This window comes from Perca fluviatilis, chromosome 13, assembly GCF_010015445.1.
Source record: "Perca fluviatilis chromosome 13, GENO_Pfluv_1.0, whole genome shotgun sequence".
NCBI lineage: Eukaryota > Metazoa > Chordata > Actinopteri > Perciformes > Percidae > Perca > Perca fluviatilis.
This window is the reverse complement of record NC_053124.1, coordinates 24,084,241-24,106,551: the sequence shown is the minus strand read 5'-3', so window position 1 is coordinate 24,106,551 and position 22,311 is coordinate 24,084,241. Positions and strand designations below refer to the sequence as shown.

The 22,311-nt window shown below is 38.9% G+C and overlaps 1 protein-coding gene across 1 annotated transcript in view; it reads left to right on the top strand.

The window, feature by feature from the left end:
• Positions 1 to 1,318: 1,318 nt before the first annotated feature.
• Positions 1,319 to 22,311, top strand: part of crybg2 (crystallin beta-gamma domain containing 2) — a 47,720-nt gene continuing 26,727 nt past the window's right edge. Inside the window, exons 1-4 of the mRNA XM_039820937.1 lie at positions 1,319 to 2,129; positions 12,534 to 12,651; positions 16,969 to 17,124; positions 17,570 to 20,271. Coding sequence (XP_039676871.1) covers positions 1,948 to 2,129; positions 12,534 to 12,651; positions 16,969 to 17,124; positions 17,570 to 20,271 — 3,158 coding nt within the window. The 5' untranslated portion in view covers positions 1,319 to 1,947. The remainder of the gene's footprint in view (positions 2,130 to 12,533; positions 12,652 to 16,968; positions 17,125 to 17,569; positions 20,272 to 22,311) is intronic.

Sequence of the window (22,311 nt, the reverse complement as noted above, 5' to 3'; positions counted from 1 at the left end):
GTGACGCTGTAGAAATCAGCTAAATGGGTCTAAAGGTTTAAGATATAAAGATAATAAATGTTGGTTTATGTCGCCATATTTAGTCAGTTCACTTTTGTAAAGAGGCTATTAAACAATATTGATCAGTTCTCTTCTGTGAATGCTATAATATATATAATATATAATAGGATGGGTTCTGCTTTATTACCTGATCTTGAGGCCTTCTGTCAAATTCTTTATCTACATAACTGGGCGCTGTGCAAAATAAAATAGGACTTTAGAGTCCCATTCTGTGTCCCTGGAAGTTGCTGCAGGGGAATCCCAGCACAATGAGTGATATATGATTTCCCTTTAACTACCCTCCCCATAAAAATTAGATCATGTAAGATTGTGACTTCAGTCTCTTATCTCACATTACCTCCTCATGATTAGCAGTGCAACCAATGTGGGCGGCTACTGTTACAGGGTAGCAATACAAGGCAACTTTAGTGTTTGATTATCAAAATTAAACCATTTAATAGTATGTGTATTTCATGACTTAAAAAAATGGATGAGAATATATTGATCTGGGAGTTAAAGAATTGAGTGTTTTAAGTATAAGGTAGCCTACTGCAAATGTTGACAGTGATTTCTATAATTCGCTGAGAGGGAAAAAGCTCAGTTTTTAAATTGTATTATTTAATTGACCATTCATTGATTAATCAGTTCATAGTCATGTCCTTTTCAAACACACTGGAACTGACTTTAATGACTTTGATTGGATTGAGAAAGCTAGTAGTGCCATCGTGAGGCAGAGTAAGCCACATGCATGCAAACGTGTGCACAGGCCGCAGCTGGACCATATTGCTTTCAGCAGATCTCTGATCAGGTTGCAAACTGCATAGAGACCACATGATGTCGCCATACATCCACTGTGATTGCACACTGTGGAGGTATAATGAGGAGATATTTCCTAATTGTTGTCTATATAATATCTATTGTGTAAATTGTTTTGTGTAAATGCCCATCAATCAACCATATCTATCTGATTCCTTATTGTTATAGGCCTAATTATTATTATTATTATTATTATTATTATTATTATTATTATTAGGTACAAAAGATATACATTTTAAATAATTACCTGTGATCCTGAACTTTTCCAATTTGTGTCATAGCAAATGCTACTAGTTATTATCGCCTATCATCAGACATACAGATTTTAAATATTATTGATAACATCTTCGAATATATTTTTAAACATGACTTAATACGATTTTGACAGGGGGATACACCGATGATGCCAGGGTCTCTTTTCCCTTGTGACAGACATTCCATATCTGTTCAAGTTCAAGTTCCACTTTATTTATCCTTAGAAAAGGAAATTTAGTGTGCAGCAGTCTAAAACACATACACAGAAAAGATTTCATTTAAAAAAAGCACCACCAGATGCCAACAACATTGTAAACACAACAAAGGACACACATAAACACATCAATGGAGACACTCCTTCCCCCAAAAACCAATTACAGAATCCAATTGGACAGTACACAGGTAAATCTGTCATAATGAACATGGACAATTGATCATTCTGGAAAGTGGAAACCAGGGACATTATTTACATATTAGGCAGACTACCAATAAAAAAAAACGTGCGCATAATTGCAAGCAACTTGGAGAAAATGAACTGCTTTCGAATCATTTTAATGGTTGTGTGTAGCAAGACCAGAAAGCAGTATCACTGGGAGGCTGTGGGATGGGTGTTGCTCCTCGGGGGCGTGTCGTCGCCACACCTGAGCTCTGCATACTGCATAGAAAATGAGGCAGCTGCCAGCTGTCATCTGTCAACAAGTGGTATCCGTGTAGGTTGTTCCCACTCCGCGACTATTTTCATCAGCTTATGAACCGATCATCAGCGGGCACGAAGTTAGGACTCGTGTAAAGACCCGCCAGTCCCGCTCTGCCTCGCTGACATCACGACCAGTGGAGATGGCGAAGAGCTCATCCAAAAGATCTCTGAAAAGTTTGTTCTCCAGGGTCGATGACAAATTGGACGAATCGGTGGAGAAGGACGTGGACAAAAATAAGGGCGAAAAGAAGAGGTTTTCGTTCTTAAAGTTCAAGACAAAGCCGAAGAATGACTCTGTCCCCGTGAAGCCGGAGTTGCTCAGGTATGCTTGCAGAATGTCTTGAATTATCAGTAGCCAGTGTTCATGCCTGTGCATGTGTCGTGTAGTATGTCTTGTCATGGAGGAGCAGCCACATGAAGCAGCTTATGGCGCTTTAAAGAGCCACAAAACTAAAGATATCCTAGGCTACAGTGTAATTACCTCAGCTTCTCCAAACGTATTATTGCCCACTTTATATTCAGCATTTTGGCTGGACCTTGGTCAGCAGGGCCTAGGGCCAGGACTATAACTTCAAAACTCTGTCCCTCTGTGCTCCGTCACTGAGTGATGAAGTTAAACCATTGGGAATGAGTGTGATGACGTCAGTGTTGGGCAATTTTGCTTATGGAAGGTTCCTATTGGAGTGAAATGACCTGGAAGTAGTTAAGTAGCAGCCATGATAAGAGCCGTTAGAATTGTATAAATAATTAGGAAAGGTGCTTCAATGCTTCCTTTATCATCTCCTTTAGCATAGGATACACTGGATCATCCTCTACAAAAGGAGGAAAGGAGAAAATGCCATCCCACAAGTCCTTGCGGGAGCAAAATTGAATAAAGAGACGCATCACATTTGGCCATTCATATTCAGAATATTAAGTTACGCATAGTGCTGGCAGTAACCTAGTATGCACCGTGCGTACATTTCATTTTCTGTGAGACATTGCAACACATTTAATAATAATGATAATGTACTTTATGGCACTGTTTGAGTGGTTTAATAAACCGGTTAATGCGAGAACTTAACTCTCATCTCCTATACGTAAAATTACAGTGAGCATGCATACAGAACTGAATGAATGGATCGTTGAATCCAACGTTCCACAGTACACTGGACATTGGTTTAATTTTAGCCCAGAGCAGCGTCCGAAACAAGTTCACCCGTTCACCCCCCATGACTTATTTCAATGTATGTTTTGTTGAAGTCACTATAGATATGACTACATTATTTTGTCCATGTGTGAAAGTAGGAATATTATTTGAGAATGCTGTCCTTGGGTCAAACTTGACACATTTTTTAAAAGTTTCCATATCAGAAATTTGGATTCCATACAACCATTACTCTTCACAGGTAAAATAAATGATAATTTCACTACTTTTATTGAATTTGGATGTTTCATTTTATAGCATTTGAAAAAAAGAGTGACAAATGTTTTTTCAAAAAGCTTAAAAAACCCTGGAAAAAATCGACAAAAACATTGAAAAAAAAATTGACAAAAATGTTGGAAAAAGGTCACAAAAACCCTGGGAAAAAATCGGTGAAAACGGGAAAAATGACAAGTGTCAAAAGAACAACAAAAGGTTGAAAACAAAGTTTTCATTTAAAATTTTTACCCAGAAAAAACGTTGCATGGTTGATGGGAAGACAACACAAGGGTTAAATCATCCACCCATACCCACCCAAATAAGTTATTTTCACTCCCCCTCTACAGCCTCTCTGTAGACTATTGCTTTTTAAATGATGTAGCTTTTTGTAATGATGTATGAGGGATTTCTTTAAAGATTTAGTTGAATGATTAGAGAGGCTGCTTTTAGTAACTGTAAACATTTCCAAGCATGCAGTAATGCCACTGCAGCTAATATCGTGGGACATTTAAACAACAAAACTAAAAACTGTAGTTATAAACTTGACAAAGAAAACATAACTTAACTTTTAGCTTCTGAAATAATAAATGGAGTTACACTGCTGACTGCTGTCCTCGTGCGTAAATGCGCACAGCAGTCAGCAGTGAACAGCTCTGCTGTGTTTACAGTTTAAAGAATATTGTCCTCATTAATAATGAGGACACCCACCTGCAATCATCTATCCCTTATAACACAGAATATGTACAGTAGATCCGTAGGCCTAACATATTCTGCTAATCTTGCATACATTTAACAATTATTTTCATACAATAATCAGTGTTCATGCGGATAAATAGGCCTATGAGTGGGCAGGAGGGTGAGCGTGAGCAACCAATAATAATACACTTTTATTTGCAGAACACCTATACAAGAAACAGCCTACAGCTCAGTGCTTTATAATAAGAAAATGACATGCAGCGAGTGCTTCACAAGAACAGGCATAATTAATGCAGAATAAGATGGGAAATAAAATGGTGATGAAATAATATTTTCCACCGGGTTGTCCATGTTTATAGCGAGAGATCGTGCATGAAACAACACGGTGAGAATGCATGGGGTGAAGTATCCAGATGAGCTTTCTGTAGTCTTCCTTCGGAACATTGTAGTTTCATCACGGCAGACCCACGTCAATAACCTCCACCGTCGCATAGTTACGTAATATGTGGAGACACGGACCTACGCCGTAGCCTGGAAAATTTAACTACACGTCGCGGCGACACATGTCGCTCGGCTGTGGCTTGGTAGCATTGCATTTCCCACACTCATTTCCTGGTTCTCCTTCTCCATAAACAACATGAAATCAAGGAGAGGGTTCACTTTTCCTGCTACAGATTTCCCACTGTGGTCAGAAAACACAGGGGAGACACTTTGTTTCTCTCGCTATGCCTCTATAGTCGATACTCGCTCCAAAGCTAAACGCCGTCACTCTTTCACTCTCTCTACCACACAATCCCCACACACACATGCCGGCCCTGCTAAGAGATCGACACACCCACCAACGCATAAGTATAAACTTCAGGCCACTTACGTAGGCTACAGCGAAAGATCTGCGTGGAGCCTCCGCAGAACCATAAATCACACTTTAGACCACAGCCTTGGTGTTTCCCCATTGGCCCTTGCCCTTTCAACCTGTATTGGCTGGAATTACTTCTGCTATGCCCATCAATCAGTTGGTTAACTTCCTGAACACATGGTGGATGTTGTTGTTGCTGCTGCCAACAGTTTTAACACGGGCAGAGTAGGCTACATGCAGATGAACGGCACACCACTGTGTGTGTGTGTGTGTGTGTGTGTGTGTGTGTTGTGTGTGTGTGTGTGTGTGTGTGTGTGTGTGTGTGTGTGTGTGTGTGTGTGTGTGTGTGTGTGTGTGTGTGTGTGTGTGCGTGTGTGTGTGTGCGCCTGTTCCTCTCTGTCGCGCTCTTTTCAGACAAAAATTAATGGGTGAAACAAGGAAAAAAACATTCACAAACAGCAGTGGCACTCGGCTATTTTCTGAATAAATATAGTGGATGTTCTTCGAACAGATAAACTACAAAAATAACAAAAAGTAGAAGGTCTACACATTATGAAGAAAAGAGAAGTCATCTTTAAAATGTAATCATCTGAAGGTACCGCAATGAAACAATGCCAGTGTGACTGGTCACTTTCAGTTTCCAGCAGAAACCAAATGATGTTTGTAAAGCAGCAACATACTGATTGAAGTTTAGAAAGAATGAAGAGTCAAGAGATTTTTTTTTGTCGCAGACATCAGTCGGTATCTGTCATTCATCCTGTTCTCTGTCCTCCTCCCTTTGCTGAGGTCCGATGAAGTCACTGACGTCACAGTTCGCTTTTAGCGCCATGGGCGGCGCTAAGCTCCGCACGGAGCCGCTGTGAAATAGTTGTGTGAGAGAAAACTCAGCTAGCTCATTGAGACAGCTAGCTGTCTCACTTCAACCTGCAGAGATCTGAGGAGCAGTCGACCATAGTCCTCATAAATCCACTGGAGTTTAAAATTCCAACACAAAGAAAGCGGAAACGGACATCGGCAAAAATACATGCATCCTGCGGAATTTCCTGCGGCACCGGAGCAATCCTGGAAGTGAAACGTCGAGGTTATAGACTACCATTGTAGTACCATTGTAACTCAAATCTTACCACACAGTAGGCTGTCGAAGAAATGTATCCAGCAATAAAGTATTTAATGACGTCAATGCAGGGTTTCCCCCAGTGTATTGCAAGCCTGGTGGCCCACTGGGCCTAAGTTGCCCCCCACCAGGACTAAGCCACTGGGAATTATTTTTTTATGTATTTTTAAGACGTTTTTAAACTACAGTTATAGTGGGGCGGCTTGTTTGTAAACCTAAACTTTCGTCATATTTCAAATCTCCTGTTATTTCAGCTGTGTCTTTATGTAGGGCCCTATGAAATCTGTCTTTATAGCTTTTTTTAAATAAATGAATTTCGCGATTCCATCCGTGATTCTGTTATCCCAGAAACTATTGGGCTCTATATTAATGCTGCCATCAGTCAGTAACACTTGACACCGGGCTAAACAACTTTTATGGGGGAAACTCTGTAATGATAGCTGAAAAGGGTTATTTTCTGCATCATGCCAAATCCATTTCCTAAGATTATTGAGTTGATAGTGATTTAGATCAAGGACATTTCTGTCCAGACATGACTGTTAAAAGAGGGACTATACCATTCATAACATTCAGTCCATTCTTTCAGTCATTATGTAATTGTGCAAAAAAACAAATTAAATATGGAGACATTAAACTTCCTTAAGGTCTCTGAAAGCTTGCAGAATCCTTCAGGACCATGCAGTACAATAGCTTATAATTTTTTTTGAAAAGTCAAACATATTGCAGCTATAGCCCTATTAGGCATGTATTTAGTCAAAGACAAGATGCATGATTATCTATTGTTTTTTTTTTATCATTTTAATCTCTATCACTTTGATCATGTTATTTTGAGTTGAACAATTTAGTTCGAATTAATTAATAATTTGTCTCTAGCTCTGGCTCTAGCTTCTTCATGTGAATAGTGTGTGTTTTTTAGTCTTTTGTGATACTAAAACTGAATATCTGCCCGTTGGGGAAAACAAGCCACTTAAACAGGTCAATTTGGGCTTTGGGCAATTGTGTTGTGTCTTTCACTATTTTCTTTTGTGTTGTGTCTTTTCACTATTTTTTAAAAATTGACAGATTAATTGATAATGAAAGTAATAATTTTTTACAGCGCTAATCTTATAGAAAAGGAACTGTAAAATAGTAAGACACATTCATGCTACCAGTTAGAAAACAGATTCAAGATCCAAGACCAGATCCCTCAAATTTAGTGTGAACTTTTATTCATGACTTTTAGGCATGTATGCACAAGGCACGCTGTTTTAGCTGAGCAATAAAGCCATCATTGTAAAAGAGCTATAAACAACATCTGGTAGCCTGTGATGTGCTCATTTTTAAACAATACATGCTCCTTGACATGCTAGACAAACATTATGATAGTTTTCCTAATTACTATCCAATATATTACCTATCTACCTATCTGCCAACATTGGCAGATAGGTAGGTTCACCAGTCAAGCTCAGGCATTAAACACAAGCATTACTATCACTACATTCTCACAAAACCAGACAGTAGGGTGTTGTGCAAAATGTCTGCAAGTAGTAGACCCTGCATTTTCCCCACTTGTAGTTGGACTATAGAAAGAACTTGGATGATGTTGGTGTAGTAGTCAAGTGCGACCTTACCCTGCAGAGACAAAGGTAGTTTAACAGTATCATACATGCACATAGAACGTTTTTAAAAGTCAGTTTTGAAGCGTTCAACACTGTCAACTTCACTGTTGTGGCCTGAAATGTTTACAGTGGAGACACAGCACTGAACCTGACACAATGTATAAGCAAAGGGGTGTGAAGACACACACAGGTGAGGCGGTGGTTGAGCCACAAGTCGCATGACAGGGCAATGTAGTCATGTTGTTCATGGTTGTAGATCAGACTGAAAGACAGCTTGTGTTTGCACAGGGCAAAAAAAGAAAAAGAAATGACACTACAAGAACCGCCTTTGCACACATGAGCTGCACACAGGGATTACGCAAGGATAACAGTTTAACAGCAACAACAAGCTTTATGTTAATATACATTTGCAGGTCAGGAGTATAACACATTAAAACAGAATGGAAAGCCTCTCAACCACTGAATGATAATCCCAGTTAGAGTTAAATCCAGACATAGACTAAATCTGTTTTTGTTGTTAGTTAAGGATTCAGTTTTAATCCATGTCCTGGGTATTTATGTGGCAAATACTTGAGGATTTCAAGGTCTTAGAAATACATCTTCAAGTTTGTTTTGACTTCATAGCAATTCATACAGTTCAAGGGGATGTCAAAGTCATGTTGGACTTATTTGAAATGTCACCCTCCTTGCTGTAACTGACAGGAAACACTCAAGATGACAAACACACCCAGCGTTTTGGTATCTGCTCAGGTTTGTCGTTGCAGCTGTGGTTAAAGAGATACTGTAGAGAAACCTGCCGCTCCACATGTCTACTGCATTGTTATACAACTACTAATCAATTGCCATACACATACACCATCATTGTGCCGAAGGATACATAGGCAAAATCTTAGTCATAGTTGAAGCTTTGATGATTGACTCAGCTGTGTTTTAAATACCTGACATCCGGAACAATGGTCAAGGTCAAAATGAGTCACTGTATATTGGAACTTGTTATCTTTGTGTAGGAACTGGGGTTACATAAAGTGAGTTTACTGCACATCTCTCAGTAGAAATAATTCATCCTTAAACATTTTTATTGAAGCAGAGTGAACTATTATTGTGACCTAGTATTGTCTGTGGATGTGAGTTGAAGTACATGGAAACAGATCTGTTCCTTAAAAGTATGATGTCTACCCTGTTTAAAAAAAATATATTGTTACATGAGCATGTTGAAGGATATAGAGTTATGTAATAACACTACAGAACAGAACACTAAAGGGGAACTCCACCGAATTCTGATAAATCAACTGAAGTCAACATCGGTTAGGACTGAAGACTACAAGTTTGAAAAATTAAAAGAAATCTGGGCATGTGGAGTTAGAAAGAACCAGATGGCTGTAACCCACTCCTTATCTTTGCTTGTGGCTAGGCCTGTAACAATTATTTAATAATTGTCTAATCTCAATCATTTTTAAGTAATCCCCTTTTCTTTTGTTGAATAGCAATTAATTGCAAACATTAGCTAAAGTCCTAAGGTGTATGACATGAAGGTGTTGATGGTAATTGTCAGTTTTATGTTCATTTAAGAAAAAAATACAATGTTTTATGATTTTAAAAAAAGAAGGATGTTTACATCATGGGCTGTGTTTGTGTTATTACACCATCTGGGTCACATGACAGATGTAACCAAAAGATGTATCCTGGGATTCATTCATAACTTTAATTTGTTGAAAAAATAAATACATAAATAAATATTTTTAAATTTGCCTTTTATCACAATTACTTCTGAGACAATTCATTGTATAGAAAAATGGAATGTAATGGAATTGTTACAGCTCTACTTGTGGCTAGTATCTTGAGGCTACATTAGCAGCAATGCACATGGGACAATATCTGGTATTAAAGTCCATGTGTTTCAATACTACAGGACTTGATTTATGTTTGTGCTTTAAACAGTTTATTTCTTTTTTTTTTATTAGCGCTGTCCTTAGTTGCCGTTTTGCTTTTCTTCACTATTGCCTGGCCTTTAATTAGCAGTAGAGGAATTCATAGAGCTGGATTCAGTGAAGTTAAAGATAGCTTTGTCAGTAAATGATGGGCTTCAAGTAGTAAATTGGTGATACTGCTGTGGAGTTATCTATTGTCTATTGTTTTTTGTGAAATAGGGGTATTGACTCCAAATGACTCCATAGCCTAAAAAATGTCTGACTTGCATCATTACGTATCAGTCAAACAAAAGATATAGATGATCCCTTTTTTTTTAAATGGAGGGATCACTTCTCTCTCTGCAAACTGTTTTGTAATTTATTGACCTAATATTGAATTAAACTAAATAATTTGCAAGATAATTTAAATCTTGCATGGTGGTTCACTACAAAGAATGACAGTGAAAGCATAATCAATATGTTTTTGTGTATCTATTTAAAGCAGAATTAGCAAATGACCGAGATCCAACATCAGCTAGTTGATGCTCGACAAGTGATAGCTGTTAAAATAGTTAAACAATAACTTTATCAGGCAATAATACATCAGTATGGTTGGGGTTAAGGGCCTTGCTCAAGGGCACCTCAGTGGTGGTAATGAGGAAGGGATAAGCGCTACAATAACTTTAATACATCAGGCAATAATACATCAGGCAATAGCACTTGATGATAGTAGCACATGTGGGAATACAGCAGTAAGGCCCTCGACAGATGACAGCAACATAGATGCAGACATCCTTTAATTAAGCTGCATTTAAAGCCTAATTAAAATGTAATTGTGGGGATAAGCAGTCGTCACACACAGGGTGACCTACATAGTTGTCTGTCCTCCCCCTTAAGTCTGCATGCCTGCATGTACCAACATGCATACCAATGCACCCAAAGGTTACCAAAGACTGTTTGAGCTTCTGGAAAGGAAGTAGAGAATAAATTTTTGCTTTGATATTTCAGTTAAGGGTCATCCAACAGGATTTTAGAGGAAAGAGTCATGTATGTGTTTGCCTGGAGTTAAATGTGAAGATGGATACCAGTCTTGTCTATACAGCAAGTAGCATATTTTCAAACATGTTCAACTATTCCTGTAAGGTGACTGAGATGGTGCCTAAAACACGCGGCCTGGCGGGGCCCTGGGTTCCCCGGGTTTTTTATTAAGTTGTTTTGGGGGTTTTTTTCCCCCGGCCCCCCCCCCTCAGCTCCCTCCCTCCCTCTCTCTATCAATCAATCAATCTTGTTCTTATGCAAACAAACGTTCCCACATTTTACTGCACAGCCAGAGAAAGTAAAGAAAGCACTCTCATCTCTCAGGTACATCCTGTTGAACTTTATCCAAATCAAGATTCTTTTTTTCAGAATGGCAGGTGTTGGTGTTGCAAGTTCACAGAACAAAAGGCTTTGCATGCTTCTTTGTGTTTACATGTAAACACACGTCACCTAGGGACAAAGATATGACTTATGCTCTTATTTCTGGACATCTTTTATCACAAAAAATACAGTTTTTGTCAAGGGAGTCTGGTATATATTTAACAGCTTCAGTTCCTTGTCCGAGAGGGCTGTCTGAAAGCAAGGTAAAGCGCTGAAAATATTCTAAATATAGTGTGCCGACCGCAATCTACTGTACACTGACTATAGATAAGTACCTCTTACAACCCCACTTTAAAATATTCAAGTCAAGTGTGTTTGTCTGTCTGTTTTACTTTTTGCTTGTATTTGTGTCCACGTGAGGCTCTCAAATTATATAACAATGTAAACCCCCAAATGTTAAAGCTGCATTAGGCCTTTAAACATGGAAGAGTCGGCACAGTAACTGCCATGTTTAAAGGCCTAATGTAGCCGGCCTGTGTTGTCACCTACAGTATATGGGTACAGGAAAAGATCGCTCCTACCTGCACAACTAGGGCTGCTTGATTATGGGAAAAATCATCACAATTATTTTTGGTCAATATTGAAATTTGATTATTTCACAAGATTACTCATTGACTTTTTGAAAGATGTTGCATTTATTGAACCTATAAAACTGTGAAATTTCCCTTAATACTTTTTCCATTGGACTTTTTGAATTCCCATTCAGAACACAAGACACAATAAGAGTTTACCTGCAAAATTTATTTTGCTAAATAATAATGTTTTTCCTCAATTACATTGTTTTTGTGATCATTAGGAGCTGAAATTGCGATCAAAATTCGATCAATGGCACAGCCCTATGCATAACAGCAAATGGTGTGCATGTTTGCTATGTGCACACTTGTGAGTATGTACGAGTTTTGAAGTCACAGACAGTGGTCTATTAAATTGTGGCGCTGCTGCTATTGTTTGCTTGTCATTTGACTTCCTGTTTCATCCAGTTGTGCAAAGGAAAACAGCTTTTGTACCATTGTTTAAGGTGATGATAGCTCATGATTATTTATGGAGCCACTCTGTTGACTTTAAAGCCCCTGCATCCTCACACTGACACCGTATGTCCCAAGACATGAGTTGTAAAACAATTCTGATGACTGAACAAAGCCAAAAGCCTGTTGTTTTGCAACAAAGTGGACAAAAATGTAATTATCCAAATTAAATACTCTTATTTAGGCTTCTAGATACCAGTTTATTATTTTAGGTCATGTAGCTTCCTAGCAAGTTTGTATGTTTATTAATGTTGTCCTAATGGCATAATAAGCCTTTGTTCTATGGAAAAGTCATACTTAACATGGAACGTGTGCTAAGAAAAATAAACTCTGCTCTCTGCTTAGCCGGTTCAATTCAACATTCCCTAAGCGATGATTCACTGCTTTATTTAGCTAAGCAGCATATTTCTTCTCTTTTTAAAATCACTGCTTATACTGCACAGGATGACTTATATGTATAGTTTTCCTCATGCACTACCTCATTTTTATAGTATACTGTACTGTATATTGCATATTAACTCATTCATTTATTATAAAAAGGTTGTCTTTATTCACATAACTTAAACGTGTCAGATGTTTGACCAGACAGCCCTTCAAAGCTCACATTATTTACACATTTGTTTCTGCTGCAGGAAACATTCGAAAGTACAAATTAAGCTAATGTATTTTTCAGTTAGTAGAGACTGCACTGATTTCATGTTTTTAACAGTGTACCCCTCAGTGCTGCTGAGCCCAGTAACACTGCCGAGGATGGAGAGGCCTGGGCCGACAACATCGCCCCGGACGACAAGAGGTTTTCTCTCTATGGCACCGCACCGAGGTCAAAGGTCAGTCACGCAGTCAACTCAATATTTTGAGCATTAGTCTGAATTTGGAAGTAAGCTTCGAATATACAAATGTGCTGCAGACATGAAGCCACTCATCCCTTTGTGTCTGTGTGTCAAACTGTACTGGATGAATGGTGTGAAAGTAGGGTAAATACTGTGTGTCTTATTTACATTAACAAACTAAGTAATGAATGTTATTTTGGGTAATTTAAATTCAGAAACATTGGTTACAGTGTGTGTTTTAGGCAGATATCACTTATAATGTTCCACTAAGCTTTATAGGACCCCACCAGCATTGGTTGCAGAGCCTTCCCAACTAAACAAAAAACAAACATACTTTTAGAAAAAAAAAAGTTACAAACCTCAGGAGAGGCAGTTTCAAGAGGGATCCGCCTTCCTCTGATGACTGGGAGTGCAGCTGTATGTAAGAAAAGGCAATAATGAAGACTGAAAGAAGTTGTATGTTGTACAGTATTCGTGGTATGTAAATTCAGTTTAAGCATCATGGAGATCATCATTCATAAATAAAATATGACCTTTAATTACACAGGAGCATTATGACCATAATTATAAGCAATGAAAATGAGTCAACCTTGGCAATCAAAAGCTGATGGCTGATTGCCAGACTGATAACCAGTTTTTAAACTTACTGCTTTGCCTTTTCCTGAAAGCATTACCAATTTCCTCATTAGTTCTGAATGGGGAATATCTTTTTTAGCATACTGTATACCAGTAAAATATGTCTTTAGCACAAAATGTTCACATGATTTGACTGATCCAGACAGGGTTTTAAACTCTATACACTTTCTGAAATAAAAGGGATAATTTGGATCTTTTGAAGTGGGGTTGTATGAGGTACTTTTTCATAGTCAGTGTATTACTGATTATGGATTGAGTACCTCATCCAGCCCCACTTCAAAATGTCCAAGCTATCCCTTTAAGACAAGATAAACATTTTACTCTGTTTAAAGCTATAGTGCTTAGTTACTGTCTCCCCCTTGAGGAAATCTAAGTAATGACAACAAAACTGTCATTACTTAGTGCATCCACATGATACAAGCCTTCCGTGATCGCCCACCACCCCCACCCCTCCTCCACGCAGTTGCTAGTAGCCAAGAACACAGAGGAAAAAAACATGATGGTCTCTTCAGAAGAGGTATTTGCATAGCCAGACTGAGAAATATAAAGAGCTTTGTATCAACTCATTTGGCCATGGCTTGAATGTCACGGACGTTCATTAATATAAAAAAAGTTACGCACTAAAGCTTTAAAGTTTAAAAATAGCATTCTCACTCTGGTTTCTTAAAAGGTTGAGACATGTGGACTAATGTTGTGTTGAGCTTTAGTCTTATATTATCATCCCTAAAATACAAGACACACTTGCAATGTCTTTCATATTTTAGTCATGGGTTTATTCATATGCGTGTTTGGCTCTCAGATAGCAGAACAGGCCTATAGGTTTTCTCACGGCCTTCTAAAGATTTTAAAACTTGTCTGAACAAGAATGTCCTGGGGGGAAAATTTTTAGTGAAAGTTAAGCATAATGGCCCGTTAGTGATTATAGGACCCCATTCCACCTTCAATTTGTAGAAGCTCCCTTAGGGTCTTGCTTTCACAATCATGACTCCTTTACACGTACACAAATAAATAAAGAAAGAGACTTTAAATTTAGCTTTACTTGCTTAAAATATTTTTATCTACAAAAGGGGGGCCCTGCAGAAAAAGTTTGGTAATCACTTATTTAACCCATCAATTATCCCAAGCACACACTCACAGATAACTGTAACTGCACTTTGAAAATAAGCACAATCTTTACCATATTACTTTATTTATCATTTGTTATTTAACCACACTTAGACTTAATAACCACTCCTATAATCTCAATTGGGTTACACCCACAAAAACACATACACTTGGCTGCAGGTGACCAACAGACAGGACTTCACTCTAGAGGGTACCATACCTCAGAAAATAACACACACAGCACAGTATGTCTTTGCACACAGTCTGTTCAAATTTCATGTAATTTGTGATTATTGCATTTAATGTCCACAATTATATGGTTTAATTATATCTGCATTACTCTGGTCTTAATTCCCAGGTATGCCTGTCGTAAATATGACACAGAGTTAGACCGAGAAACAGGAGAAATACACCAAATCATTTTTATTTCCCTCCAGAAGAGGGCACCAGTGCTCTGCTAAGCAGCAGCGTTGTGGTGACGATCAATTTGGATCTGACTGCTTTGTAGCTTAGACCTGTAGGACATATGACATGTGAAGAAAGTAATCCCACTTATCAGTAGAAAAGAGCATCCCATTGGCCTTAGTTGGTCAGGTTTAACACTAACGAGGACTGCTACAGGTCCCTTGTTGAGTGTCCCAGGAGGGAGCTGAATGTTATTTACATTGTGTATTTGTCACCAGTGATAACATGTCCACTCATCATCATAACTAATACGTTATCATGTGGCCACCTAACAGCTGTGGTTTCTTTCTTGCCTACTTGACAACCTTAAAGTTAGCCAATACAGTATAACTTTTGCTGAACAGCAAGCACTCTGACTACAACTGACAATTATGTGAAAATGGTTAATGCTAAAAAGTTGTATGATTTATTTTTTCCCCTCAAGTAAGACTTGAAAGACTAATTTATGGACAAAAATGGCTCAAAGATAAGGATTTTTTGCTTATGGAATTCAATGCTTCATTCAATGCTTCATATTTCTTATTTCAAAAGTTCTTAACTTTATGTTAAACTAAAATGAAAACCAGTTTTTAATAGCAGGACCTGTAGATAGATACAGTAAGAATTAGTGGATTCACAGTAATCAATAAAAAATAAATTAAATTTTAAACAAAAACAGTTAAAATTTTTGTGTGTGGCATTTTTGTTGTTGTAATCTTTGGTTAAGTTTTAGTACTCATTTATGCACAGACACCTTAATGTACTAGACTTTAGATGTGTCTAACATTGCAGAGTTACCCTGTCCACCGCATACAGTCTCAGCTAAGACTCCACTGTGATTGTTGTCTTTGCTTGTCATACTTTCCAAATTATCCATCGCAGAAGGAAGAATTTGACAGGCACACCCAGTTAGAAAACTGGTGGCATGACAGACAGCCTCCTGTTCCATTCTTCTTTGTCATCGCGGCTCTACAAAAAATTTGCACGTAGTCACCAGAATAGCATCACCTCTATCTTTGCAATTAGTGTTTCCCTGCAGGAGCACATTTTTGTGTCTTTTATACACAGGACCACACCAATAACCAGATATGTTTAAACAATTTATTAATGAAAGATGATTGGTTTATGAGGTGAAGTCGCTTGTTGATATCGGATTGGTGACTATGTTGTGGGGAAACTATGGTAGGGAATCTGCCATTGTACCCGGGCACGACTTTCTCCTCTCCTATGGAGAGGAGAAAGGAGAGCAAGAAATAAACGGGGTGGGAGGGGCGCAGAATGCGAGAGCGAATGAGAGAGAGGGTTACAATGACAATAAAGAAAATCTTGAATCTTGTTAGGTGGATATTTATAGGAATGCTGGAAGAGATGTGTTTGAGGTGTGGCCCTGCTCATGAAGCTCCACTTGGTTAAGATAGCTGGGTCATACTAGGTGCTCTTTCAAGATACTTTTATACTTATTTCAATAATGGCTCGGTCATGACTTGTACTTCAAAATCTATGTACCCAAACTAAGCAGTCAAAATTATTTGGTGATAAACTGAATCTCTCTGGCTGCAGATTATATTTGCTGTAAGTCTATTATATACTGTAAATACAGGCTATATAACAGTATAATGGAGAAGAATACCCTCAAAGGCCCTCTAATTCACAGTATTTGAGCCAGCAACTGCAGTACCAGGTTAAGTAGATTGTGTTCTATTAGTCTTTAATTTTTTTCAGGGTGGAGCAGATTATGCTGCTTGGAATGAAGTTAGGGTGTCAGCTCTTTTCCTTGTTTGTCATAATGTGTTCGGTGGAATGATTTTTCATTGTTGTGACTCAAAGAGGCATTGTTTGGAGGTTAATTAACCCATGGCAAGGGTTTCACAGTGGTTAGGTATGTTTGGTATGTAGGGTATGTATTTTCAGTTTATTTTTTATTTAATAAAAGGTCATAAAAGTTACACTCAATTATTAATCATAATATACAGTCTTGTTTAAGGCAATATATTTTACATGCTTTTGATAACATTTTATGTTTATTTTCTTAAGATTTAATATTTCTCTTGAAATTCAATGTCTTGCATTTCTTCCTCCTTCTCTTCCTGTTTCACTGTCCATCCCTCCATCCTTCCCTCTTCCTCTCAGGGCAAAGAATTCAGCTACTCAGAGTTGGACCTCCGTAAGCCAAAAAGGATTACTACCTTCTCCTTTGGGCGTACAAAGAAGAAGAAGAATGATAAAGGAAATATCTCTAAGAGCGCTTTTGGCCTTCATAGACCTGACATTGAAAAACAAGAGGAGGTAAGCCCGTTCCCTGTGTGTTTTTCCTCAATTCTGTGACCAATACATTTTCCTCACTTTTCCTCACTCTCCTGCTTTTAATGAATAAATGTTCCAGTGACTTACATTCACCAGGTGGCCACAAACACCGCTCCAAATGAATAATAATGTTGCTACTAACTACTAGATGTATAAATATGCAACTGTTTGCTAACAAGTACCCTAGTTAACTTAAAAGGTGATGATATGTCAATGTTGCCTTCACTAGTTACCCTGCCCCAAAAAGTAGTTATTGCACATCAAAGGTTTCTAGAAAGACTATCAGTTTTGAAAGTTCAGGGATTTATCTTTCTGAATGACATAATGCTTAGCTCTTTGGATTGTAATGATAAAACAAGAGGGATGCAAACTGGGGCTAACTTATCCACATCTACAAATGCAAATTCTGTAAATGATCTTCTTCTAGACTCCTACGGACCTCAGTCAGATGGAGTTGGATGAGGCCAACACAAAGACAATGTTCAGCATGTCTCAACCAGAGCTCGACACTAGCAATACATTCGACATCTCTTCTCCTCCCACTGTGGCCACAAACCAGTCAAAATCATATTTCACTCTCCCTAACAAATCGCAGTCATCTGTTGACTTAAACACCGAACTAAATGCGATGGAACCTCTGACAAATGGTTCCAATGTTCTTGATGTGTATCAGGAACCGCAAAAAGCACCGATTGCTACCATCCCTGAGGTGCAGCTGGATAATCCAGACTCATCAGAGGAGAAAGAGAACATTCCCGTGCATGATAACCCCAATCCACCTGCCTCCACGTCTCGTACAGAAACCACCTCTGATGCCAATAACCAGACTGTGCCTAGCCTTCCAGCTAGCCAGCCTCCAAACTTGCTTGACACCTCAGATAAAAAAGCGGCAGTTGTTGACTCTGTCTCCTTTAGCAACGGCCCGTGTGATAATAACATCCTCCAGCAGTCTCGCACGAAAACTGAGATCTCTCTTACTGAATCCATCAGAGTTACATTATCACATCATCAACCCGATGCCCCTGATGTAGATGACAGTACAACTCAAATTTGCAAACTCTCCCTGGCAAGTGTTGACTCTAAAAGTGCCGCCGCAATTGCAGAGTCAACCCCTGTTCCTCAGGCTGACAAGCCAGCTCAACTCAACTCAGACTCTGCTTCTGTCCATCAAGAAGTCTCAATTTCTCGCACTGAGAGATCAATTCCCGAAAGTGTCAAGACAAACTTGGCTGTTAATGGGAAGAAGGGTGCTCGTTCTGTCAGTTCAGATGCAGTTTATGGAGAGTTGTATGAGTCACTTTTCCCGCAGAGTTTTACCTCAGAGGTATTGTCATCCCTCTCAAACCCGTCGCCTCAAATCCATACCGAGATTAGACATCCTAACACAAGATCAGAACCCGTCATGGTTAAAACCTTTAATGAATGTCACACAGAAACTAATGTTTACTCTCGCCTGTCAGCTTCACATGAGTTTGACTCTACTCCTTGCAGAATGGATGATGCTGTAGGGGATTATACGAACCTAAAAGCCACCTTTAGCGAGAGAAAGGTGATTTCTCCTCGCGAGAGCTCCAGATTTACTTCTTACCAAACTGCTGTTGAGCCTCAAAGAGACCCATATACCTACCACAGATATCTACCTCCCTCTCTCAATTCAGGTTTTGTTGACCGTGATAAAACTCCTCACTCGGAGCCGGGCCGCTCCCTTTCAGAGGTGAAATCAGACAGTTTTAGCCTCATTCAAGACAGGTCAGCCCCTGTGGTTCAAAGCTCCTCCCCTCTTGTTTCAGACTATGCAACATCCCAAGGGGCAGACACTCAGGTTACGGACTCCAAACGGAGAGTAATTGTAGTCAAAGAGTTAGTCATGGACGAAGCGAGTGCTGATCCTGTCTGTCCTTCTCCCGTACCTGAAAAAATGAGTGCAGCAAAGCATCTTGAAATAAGATTTGAAAAAAAAGAGACTTTTTCTGCTCCTTCCGGACAAAGGGACGGGTCTGATGGGCCTTTAAGTCCAGAATATCTGAGTTTAGGATCAGATGATGGCAGTGTCATGGAGATCTACTACAGTGCTGAAGAGGACAACGCAGAGGAGAGCGGGGATGAGCAGATGTACACGGTGGATAAAAGGGAAGAACTTTCCGTGGTAGACGGGGTGAAACAGGCCGGGCTGCGTGAGTTTCCACAGCAGGGGGAGGTTGCAGAAAGAGGGATAAGAGACAGAGATGAGGGAAAATTTCGGGTGGTAATTGTTAAGATGCAGAATGAAGGAGGCAAAATGGCCAATGAAGAAGAGAAAAAGGGTGTCAATAGCCGAATCGAAGTGGAGCAACAAGTAGGAGGTCAGAGGTCAGAGGCTCAAGTGCAGGAGATTGAAACATCTCAGTTTCTTGTAGGCAATGATGCAAAGAGTCACGAGAAAGAAGTAGAGACCACAGTGTTGCCACAGGTGAAAGAAGAGGGGGAGGAAGAGAGAAAGGAGGAGATACCGGCCACACCGGTTCAGCAGGTGAACACGCTGATGGTATGCAACTTTGCTCAACCCTCCAGTGAGCCGCTTGAGCAGGGGGAGGAGTCAGAGGGGAACTGGACCAAGGATTTGGAAACAGAAGACCCCCTTAATGGAGGGAAGCGACTCCCAAGTCAGGGGATACAATATCTGTCTCACAAAGACATCATGATTTCTGAATACATGCATGCTGCTTCCAGTAACCTAAGAGAGGAAGACATAATCACACCCAGATTTAGAGAGACAGAAGAGCAAGTTTCACTGACTGCACAGGCAGCCAAAATAGGTGAAGTGAACAAATACAGCATAGAAACCAGCAGTAACACTACAGCTAGTGCAGTCACAGATACGTCTGCTGGAGTAGAGGTTGTCACAGGCACTTTGACGCGCAGCGCTGAGCTGCAATCAGATGCCACAGAGATTGAACACAATAGGGCTCCACAGCGTAGTGAGTGGGTGGATACAATTACTCAGATCACAGACAGTACCAAGACGGTGCAAGAACGGTTGACAGTCGAGCTGTCAGCCCCGAACGCAGACACACACAGTCCTGATCCCGAAGAGACACGATCAGAGAGACACGGGCATCCGGCAGAAGTGCAACCCGACCTGAATCAGGGGTAAGTGGAGAGTCTTATCTTCTTTGAAAAAAAGCTTGAGTCCAGGGCTGCAAGTGTTCTGGAGTTAAAACTCAACATAAACAATGTATGTGAATGAAGTTAATTTAATAGTCCTTAACTTACAAATTGAAAGCTGTCATTTAATCAATTGAATTGAATTGAATTGAAATTTAGGAAATTGCAGGTCTGTAGCTTCTGTCCTGGAATGTACAACATGTAGCCCAAGGGGAATGTTAGACACATAAGCAAGCGTTGATTTGTTGTTACTGTAAAGCAGTATACTTCTTTAGCCAAGATGATACACTTTAAATAATTAACCTTAACTTTCTCGCCTTACTGTTTGGCTAGGTCCTGAAATGTGCGCTGGCTGAACATTTCCTCTGGTATAAGTCAGCAGTGAATGAGCTGCCTTGTTTACCAACAGAGTAGGGGTGGGAATCACCCGAGGCCTCACTATCAATATCATCACGATACTTCTGTCACAATACGATATTATTGCGATTTTAAACATATTGCAATATTCTGCAATATATTGCTTTGTCAACATCTGTTTTATCTAAAAAGATACAATCTCACTTCGATTTTATTGCTGCGAAATGGGATTGTCAAGCAGACAAACTGACCAACACATAAATAATAAAAGATCAATACTTAGCGCCTATGTATCGATATAGTATTGCCACGGAAAATATCACAATACCACACTGTATTGATTTTTTTCCCACACCCCTACAACAGAGCTGTCAATTGTACATACCTGTATATAAGTGATATAACCCAGGATCCCTGTGACATACCCTTAGCTCTGTAACATAACTCAGATTAACTAATCCAAGGAGTGTGTGTCGTCCACGTGACTAGTCCAATAGTCCATTCTATTTTTTCAATCCTGAGCTATCACTCAGTACAATAAGGGTACAGTATTGATTTGTAGGTCAGTTCACAGTCTGGTACAATACACAATACAATGTTCATGGTTCAATACACTGCATATTTTTTATTACAAAACATGAAAGACAATGTGATGGAAAATGATTCTCTTAAAAGCATAAAAAGCAATAAATTAAATCCTTTAAATTAAAACAAAAGTCAGCTTTTTACAAGCAGATCATCTCCAGATACTCAACATCTTTAACTTCAACTAAAGATTATTTTAATTATCGTTTACATCAGGGGTCTTCAACATTTTTTAAGGCAAGGACCCCTAAGAGAGACAGATCAGGGACCCCCTATTACATATATTGTATAAAATGAAGTTGCATATTAAACTGGGCCTACAATAACGTGTGGGTGGCCTAAAGCATTTTTACATACCTTTTTAGTATATAGAATACTAAGCTAATAAAATAATAATTGTTGGCATGATTTTATAAATCATAGTTTAATGTTGAGCATACATGTGGCATAGTGAATCTTTAGGATTACCTGTATCTGTGGATGGCTACTTTAGAGACCACCTTACCTAGAGGCCAGTAAGTAAGTGTTATTTTTTTTATTTATTTTTTTTTATTTTACAAATAGGCTGATTTATGTTTGCTAATTATATGTTGGATTCATGGTAAGACATTCTAATTTTTGTCAAAACATAAAAATAGTTTACTTTGGTTACATTAGTCCTAAAGTAACTCTGAGGACCCCCTAGAGGTCCTGGACCCCTGTTGAAGATCTCTGGTTTACAGTAATAGAACAATTTTAGTGATTACAAGTTCTCTGAGGCTAAGGTGATGTCTCCAGGTTCTTTTGTCCAACCAACAATTAAACACTCAAAGATATTCAGTTTACAATAATATAAAACAGAGAAAAGCAGCAAATCCTGAGATTTGAGAAGCTGTAACCAGCAAAGGTTTGCTTAATACATTATACATACATGATTAAATCAAATGTATTGCCAAAAAATGTTTCTGCATGTCAACTTAACAATGAAATGATAATTCTTTTTTTTTTTAAGCTCTTATCACAATATGGATAAATGCATCACTTCCATGTTTAACTTGATATACTACTCTATTGTTAGTGACATGAATTTAGGCCACCCACATC